This window comes from Xiphias gladius, chromosome 19, assembly GCF_016859285.1.
Source record: "Xiphias gladius isolate SHS-SW01 ecotype Sanya breed wild chromosome 19, ASM1685928v1, whole genome shotgun sequence".
In the NCBI taxonomy this organism is placed as follows: Eukaryota; Metazoa; Chordata; class Actinopteri; order Istiophoriformes; family Xiphiidae; genus Xiphias; species Xiphias gladius.
The window spans coordinates 21,271,597-21,280,139 of record NC_053418.1 but is presented as its reverse complement, the minus strand read 5'-3'; the positions used below and the strand labels follow the sequence as shown (position 1 = coordinate 21,280,139).

General features: G+C 41.4%; 1 protein-coding gene across 1 annotated transcript; it reads left to right on the top strand.

Annotated features, from left to right (window-relative positions):
• Positions 1-3,364: 3,364 nt before the first annotated feature.
• On the top strand, positions 3,365-7,303 carry vgll4l (vestigial like 4 like). Its single transcript, XM_040155538.1, has 5 exons — positions 3,365-3,524; positions 5,245-5,368; positions 5,495-5,744; positions 6,336-6,417; positions 6,572-7,303. Exons 1-5 carry the CDS (start codon positions 3,458-3,460, stop codon positions 6,871-6,873), a joined length of 825 nt encoding a protein of 274 aa, XP_040011472.1. The 5' UTR covers positions 3,365-3,457; the 3' UTR covers positions 6,874-7,303.
• The last annotated feature ends 1,240 nt before the right edge of the window (positions 7,304-8,543 follow it).

The following is an 8,543-nucleotide window of genomic DNA, read 5'->3' as shown; positions in this document are numbered from 1 at the left end:
TTCACTCAAGCCCCGGTTTTTTTTTTTTTTTTTTTTCTGTCCGCCCTGCGTCACTCCCAGTCATCCGGAGGGGGGAAAGGAGCCTGCAAGACTGGACCAGCGTCAAGGTAGGCAGTGTGAGGACCGGCACATCCGGATGGCGCCTTCAAAATAAACTCGTGTTCTTTAGGATGCCGCTTGAATTCTTTTATTCTTATAGAATTTACGGCGTAAGGGTATTTCAAAGAAGAAAATGCCTCTGACATTCTAGTTAAAACGTAATACTAGCAACACAATTGAATTTCCGGTAAGTAAATGTAATTCTCTTTTGGCAATCAAGGTGTCTTTTTGTTTTTTTGTATAATTATCATAACCACGCAGCACTTGATTCTGAAAACCTTATATTGTTCTGCCAGAAATGTTGCTTTTAAAGCTATTTGCCAGCATTTCACTTGCTCTTAATGTTGTGCTCAGTAGACAAGAAAACGACATGAAAATACCAAACACTCGCCAGATCCAGCTTCTACAAAGTGGGGATTTGTGGCTTTTGTCTTCTTTACGTCATTTTAAATTGAATATTCAGATGTTGGAGGTACCGGCCGGACAAGAGCAAAACGTAATCTTGGGCTCTGCGGAACGACGATAGCGTTGTTTTGTTTTGCTTTATTTGTTCGTTCATATTTTCGACGTTAGACACCGAACGACTACTCGATTCATTGAAAAATATCCAACTGATTAACCGAAATGAAATAAGTAGTTAAAGCTCTAAATCAAAGTATCTATTAGGGTTCAAATATCCTGCCATTGTTCTGTGATGCAAACCTTTCAGGCTATTGAAAGGCGCGCTATTAAACTTCCTGTCGTGTTCAGTCTATGTTTGTCTGACTTGACGCAGCTCTGTGTTGGGGTGTGAGGGTGGTGCTGATGAGAGCAGGGTGACAGGGGCGTAGCTCTCCGCCAGACACGAGCCTGCTGTTGGCTCCCCGGGATGCTTATGGGTGTTGATGTGATATTGCACCCTGTTGTGTCCAATAAAAAAAAACAGCAGTGGCACGCTCACTGTTTGGCCTTCAGGCCACTGAGGCTGCCACAGAGTGTTACTTTCGATTTTCAGCAGTCAATACAGATGGTGAGAGATGCGCCATCTGTGGGTGATACCCGGAGCCAGCGATCAAGACGGACCCCCTGGGAGTCCCCGGCTCCACTCTGGAAAAAGCAGTGTGTGATGGCAACTGAGCTGTGTTCATATGGGACACAGAGATACACACTGCTGAGTGTATCTGAATCATTAATACCTGGTAGAGACAGGTAACATTTTAAGTGTAAGGTCTCCTTTTACCCATAAATAGCCTATTGTATGCTAATGAAAATGGATATTTTAATGCTGCTGTTATTAGGTGGTGAAAGAGATCAGTAGTTTACAAAGGTGATTGATTGATCTATTGACTGTTAAACCCTTAACCTTTTAAATTCAGACCAAATCCCTCTCATCTCAGCAACGGGTGTTTTTTTAAATATTTGTTGATTTACATTAACAATATAGTGATTGTTGATATTTATTTACTAAAAGATTATCAATATATGGCCTATGCTTTGTCATGTTAATGCCTGGTTGTTTCAGTCCCCATTTGATTAAAAAAAATATCAGGGTTACATTAATCTTTTTTTTTTTTTTTTTAAACAATATCATTAGCTGAATATTGATGTTCATTCTGAGCAGCTCCCTGCTTCACATACATGTTTCACACAGATTTCTTCATGGAGGCAGTACAAACACTCAGTTTCTTCTACTACCAGGAAGATCAACTGGAGCAATTACAGTTTCTTATAGCGGTGTTATACATTAGCTTGGAGATTATGTTTAATGTACATCTGGTTTAGACAGGGGATAGTACTATTTCCTGTGTATTGAAAAAAAATACGCCAGTAGTACATTAATATTTTTAAAATACACTAAAATTCAAAAGAATAAAATCAAATTATGGCTATTCAAACTACAAACTTGGTTAAACTTGCTGTGCAATGACAATCATCTCTCTTTTTTAGCATGAAGAGGAATGAACATTTTTTTTAGCATGGTAATATAGTAAATAAAATAACCAGAATATCACTTTCTTGAATGTTTGAGGGGCAGACAATCAGTGGACAAATCATGCTACTAAACTAGAAAAACTCGGTAGGACTCGCGTAGATTCCATGCATTTTAAACCCAGATTCCTTGCATTTTAAAATGTTAACACTGCGTGGAATCTGTCAGTGAGCAAACATGTTTTTCGAGATGAATATATAGTAAATGCTACTCTTTGAAAAAATCCATATATACAGTACAGTGTCTTGGTATAGAATTGGATGCCATGTGATTGCAGTGTTCGGCTTAGGGAGGCAGTGTTGATCTTAAATTAAACCCAACATAACACTAATCATGCGTGTATTCACAACAAGACCTTTCTATGTGAAGTTCTTTTTTCATTTTGAACCCAACCTCTTCATTAGCTGCGAACACCCCGTTAGGACAATATTCACCAGCAGTAATAAACTGACTGAAACAAGCTAATACATCAGCCAGGGCAGCACGGAGGACCATTTTTATTGATTTTCAGTGTGCTAAAGTGCAAAAATATCCCTAAAACATCTTAATTACTCTCCTATACTCTCTTTAATGTTTTCAGCAGTACCACTGTCACAAAATATCTGAATGAGTGGCCTCCAAAGAGTTTCTACGTGTGGCCAAACTCTTGAGTGTGCTCAGGCGAGATTGTTCTCAGGGCAGCAGCATTTTCAGGACTTAGGAGCCTTTGTCTGGCCATCAACAAAAGCCCTTGGATTACTGGCGAGGCAGGCTCACGGTGCAGCTGCGTGCATGTACGGGCAGGTCAGTGGAATGACTGGAGCTCCGGTGGGCTAAGCGCTCGAAAAAATGCAGTTTGGTGAGATTGCAGATTAGGAGGGAGGGAGGGAGGAGGGTGAGACAGGTGCTGACTCCAGGGAGGGAAACAAAAGGCACACTTCACTTTTTTCATGGCTCAGGGAAAAAATCCAAAAAGTTGTGTGAAAAGCTGGTTTACGACCAAAGAGGTGTTTTTGTTGTGATATCTTCTACAAGAGAAAATGTTGAATAAAGCAAAAGCTTCTCTAATCACTGGGAATTCTGTGGTACTACGACATTTAGCAACTCCACTTTCTACTTTTGAGACAGGGCTACCTGTGAGCACCTTCTGCCTGAAGGACAATAACAACACTGAGTGAATGAGGGCTTCGGATTGGCTCCGAGAGCAGCCAATCTGGAGGCAGGAAATGAGTCACAGGGAAGCCACTGCACCTATCTGCACTCACCTGATACTTTACCTGGCTGAGCTCAGACTCAGCATCTCATTACCTTCACAATACAATCTATAACTGAGGCGCATTGTGTCCTGCAAGCTCCAGCAGTCAAGGTGTTCCTCTGAATTTGGCTCCACTCAGACAAAGACAAGGAGCCATGGCTGTGGCTAATTTCCACTACATTACTCGGATGAGCAGTGGCTTTAAGGTCTACATTTTAGAAGGTAAGCTAGATTATCACTTGTCTTTTGCTGCCCCATGACTGTGAATACTTGCATTACTTTGATCAGTGATTAAGTCTCTGCTATGGTTATCCCACAACATTTTAGTGTCCTATAGTTACATGTTTCTTTGTAATGTCATGTCACATCCTTATATAATAATGTTTGTGTTCATTACAGTGGCATTTATCTTTGTTCTGTGCATGATGTTTATGTAAATACAGTTTTAAATAGAGAGAATCAGACGGGATGACAGTCAAATGGAAGATATACACTAAGAAGAATGTTCAACTTTTAAAATGCACTTTTTGAAATATGTTCAGCTTTGTCATAAAGAAAAGATAATGGCCTTTCTATCTATACTTACTGGCTTTCAAGGTCCTCAAGACTGATTTGAGATTCTTTAAATTGTGTCGTCCCCTGCAACTGTGCTGTGTTTCTGTTGGATCTCCATAAAATCTGATTAAAGGCAGCAAAGCAGAGGGTCAGGCATCATATTCCCTCTGTTAATAAGGAAGAAATATCTATGCCCGAGGCATTAGAAAATCAGCATAGGTGTGGCTATACCTGCCACCCCCCCCCCGCGCGCACACACACACGTACACACACACATACACACACAGTGGCACTCTGTGTGAAGGAGTAGCTCACAGGTGTAGGAGTGTTTGGCCATAAGAAAATGCGGGTTGGAAGGAGCAGTTTGGATGTGAAGCTGTGAACAACTTTTTTGTTTTACAGTTCAAAGCAGTTTATCACCTATTGTGTCAGTTCATTCGAGCAGTAGATGTTATTGTGAGTGGGCAGTTTTCTAGCACTGAATGATTGATTTGAATATAGTTGAAGGTCTCCTGCTGCCCCATCAATGCAGATTTTCAAGTGTTAACCGAGCTTACAGTCAAACAATAGGCCAAGAGTGATTATACAGCAATTACATTTCCAAACAATGCCTTGTCTTTTGACTGTATGCCGCTCCAAGTTGTTCGGCTCAATATTATTCCTGTTGCCTTGATTAAAATTTAGTAAGTGAGAAACCTGCATTTATAACCACGCTGTGATCTCCAAAGCATTTATTTGATTTAAACTTGCAGTCCGGATATAATGAGCATTCCTCTTATTCAGCACATCAGTGACTTCACCGGCTTCTTTTTGATTTGTTTCAACTTGTGTAATTGGAAAAATCCGGTGTGTGTGTGTGTGTGTGTGTGTGTTTGTGTGTGTGTTCATCTCAGTGGCCCTTTCACAAATGGGTACCGCCCAAATCAGGGTCCTCAGTGACTAAAAGCCATCAGATGTGTGGCACCCCATGATGACATGTTGATTGTGCCCCTTTGACTGTGTGATAGGGCTGAATGCCAACATTATGCAGAAAAACAACATTTACCGTTAGCACTGAATCAGCTGTGTAGTTTTGCAACCCTCACTGATCAAGTTAATCAAGTTCTACAGCTTAACGGAGTTTACAATTAACGGTGACAAAAAAAAAAAAAAAACGTTTTCCCACGAATAGTAGTTATGCAGGTTGATGTCATGGATCAAAACAAGCAGTTACTCATCACTGAGTGCCACACACCATTATCCATGTAGTGAAATCTTCAGTGCTAGTATGTGGTCAACGGTTTTACTGGATTATTTGTTTTAGCAAATAAGCCATAGTCAAAACACCTGTGGTATGATTGTATTTTCTGAAAGCATCTTATTGTAATTCTGCCCTTTTGTTTATTAGGTCAGCCCCACCTCAGAAGCGAAGACAGATACAGACATATCACAAATGACCGGGTCCGAGTCCCAACAGTGTATCCTGTCAAACGCAAGCGCAGCCATGAGAGAGGTCTGACACTGGAGGAAAGGTTGGTGAAACTGTTTTTGTTTTTTTTTGTGTGTTTCCAATAATAATTCAATACTAAAAAATATGATTAATTCAATGCAAATTCTGTCAAAGCAGTGCGACATTTTCTGATGAATAACTGTTTCAGGCGAGAGCGGGTGCTGAGCAGAAGCAGCGGTAAAGCGGCCCAGAGAGCAGCACCGGCACCAGCTGTGTTTAACAACCCACAGAGTCCCACATCTACCTGGAGTCCAACGCCCAGCCCAACCAGCCCTCTGCCCAGCCATGTGTATTACACACCAGTCATGGATGAACCACTTGCCCTCATCAAGAAACCAAGAAAAGACCCTGAAAACGTAGAAGAAAAGTCCCACAGCACTGCCACCACTCATATCCAGGTAATTCACCATGCTGCGTGTGTCTTCAACCTGTTCAATGGGATTTTGTAAAAGATCAAGGATGTTTGGGCTGTCATAACTTCAGAAAAGTCGCAGTACTGTTTGTCCGTTTGTAGTGTCAGTGTAGCTCCAGGCTACCCACAGCAGTGGTACATCTCCCATCTGTAGTCAGTGAATCCAACTCCACAGTCATTCTACTTCCAAGTGGAGTGTATACAGGCCTAATCTTGTCCGAGCTATGCAATCCAGCCGGATTCAGGAAGAAAATGTGAGCAATGGAGGGAGGAATGCCATCAACAAGACCAAACAGACAGCTCTCTCTTTGACCTGTTTATGCCGCCACACTGGGAGTGATCTGACTCTAATGGGCAAACCCAACCAGTTTAATTGGTTTTTCAAATCATTTCGTTTTCTAACCAAATTTTGTGCACTGTTTTTCTTGTAATGGGATTGAGTGCACAGTCAAGTTTAGCCATCATTAAAATGATAATACAAAATTTTGTGGGATGGAGAGGAAACACAAAGCGGGGTTACTGTTTTCTGTGTTCTTACAGTCTACTTAATAACACATCTCCCTTTTTGTTTTTTCAGATGCGTCCCTCTGTGATCACTTGTGTCTCCTCATTAAGAAACCCCTCCTGCAGATCTGAGGTCCACAGAGGCCACTCATCAGGTCGGTCTCACACTCTTGTGAACCAGCTCACTGCAACTGCCAGACGGCCACTCCCTAGTCGCCATATACGCGCCATAATGTCAATATCCGCTCACTTTCACTGACTCGCTGAGTTGTGCGTTTGACGCTTGTCGTTCATCCTTTCTTTTTCCAGTGGTTTCCAAGCACAGCTACGATCACGTGGTTGAAGAGCACTTCCAGAGGAGCCTCGGGGTGAACTACCAGACAGCTCGCTCCCAGCAGCTTTCCATCAGCGTGTCGGTCGATGACCACTTTGCCAAGGCTTTGGGAGACAAGTGGCTGGAGATCAAATCCAAGTCCTCTTCCTGTTCTTCCACACCTCCCAGCAGTCCAAGTGTTACTCACTCCCCCACCCACAGCCACAGCCCAAATCAGTCCCACAAAGAGTCTCCGAGCAGCTCATCTCCAACTACCAGCTGCTGGTCTGTCAATTAAAGCAGAAATGAGCTGTGGTATGGGAGGAAACTGGACTTTTAACATTTCACTGCATGCAGCTCTGCTTGTCTAGCAACGGAAATGTCAGTGCAAGTGTTGAAAGGGCAAGCTATCAGATGCAGGAGGGCTGTCACTTTGGACCTCTGTGTGTCCAAATTTAAGACACACTGACGCAGACGAATGTAGCATTAATCCTTGTTTTGTTACATTTTTATCCTCTGCTTGTCGATAGTATCTGAATACCTGAGATACAATAGATGGTGATGTGGGATGATTGAAAAATCAACCAAGTAATCCTTTACATTTCTTTGAGTTTGTGTCATTCTTTTAATGCAGCTTGAATGCCACAATTTCATTGTATTATATTTATATTCGGATACACCTGGGTTCCTTATAGTCTAATTGACTAGCCTATCCGTTGTATAATATCATGCTTATAAGCTGTACACAAAACAAAGACTTTTGATAAGACCTTAAAAAAATAAAAATTTCATAAATCCTTTAATAGTTTTGTGTGTTTCAATATTTGTATAGTGTCCTCTGACAAAACTCTCAAAAAAAACTTTGGATAACAAGCGAAAACTTTATTATTTTTGTTAGATTTTTTTTCTTTTCATGAATAGAAGCTAAGGATGTCACAAAATGAATAAAAATCTTTTTAAACTCAAAGGTTGTGAACTCACGTACACCTCGTAAAAACTGGGCAGGGTTGTGTACCAGACAAATTTTCAGTAGTGAGTCAGTGCGCGTCTACAACACGTCCGGTGCACACGCGGCATTTTACACAGAGTATTTACCACACACTGAGTGGAAATTAAATGGATGTATGAGCAACACATTCGGGGCTTTTTCCTGTAAGTTTGAGGGAATGTGAGGGTGCTTGTTCCAGCAGGCACCAGGCCTTGTGTTCTGACATTCCTGTCTCCTGAGAAAATGACTCTGTATGATCCTACAGATCCTGTTTGGCAAGGGATAGGAGGGAGGGAAGTGGGGAAGGAGGGGCTGGGCTAATATGCACCAGAGCATGAGAACCGGCAGTGCTCTTCAGGTACTTATTTGCACGTCCTATCTTGTCTAACTTAAAATATGATATGCAACATTAAAAAAAACTCCAAAGCTTCTTTCTTTGAAATTACAGAGTTGGTCAATTTTAAAGACGTGGGAAATAACCTGAATGTTCTGACACGTTGAACATCTTATAAAGACAGTTGAAAGCCAGGGCTGAGAAAGAGGAAACAAGTGAACTGGATGTGCTTTTACATTAAAAATAGTTAAGGTAAACCATTAAAAATGAATCAAAATAGAATAAAATAATGTCACTGGATGGTTTGAGTTGAGACGTCTGCACAAAATCTCTTAAAATCCGCTGCACAGTAACTTAAAGTGTTTTAGATATTTCCACATGGAGTATATTCATTAGCCAGTGTAACCTGAACAGGGGCAGTGATGCCATCTAGAGGCCCTTACATAAACCTTAAACATCTGACATTGGCAATAACAAAATGGTCTCATTTTGCTTGATGAAAAGCCCCAAAAAACGAAAAGCACAGTTCTGCGAGTAAACTTGTTGAATGAGAGGTCTCGTTTGACAGAGAGACCCTCAGGAACAAGAGAGAGAGGGAGAGGGAAAGAGAGAAAAGACTTTGCTCAGCTTACCACTAGGAGGCGAC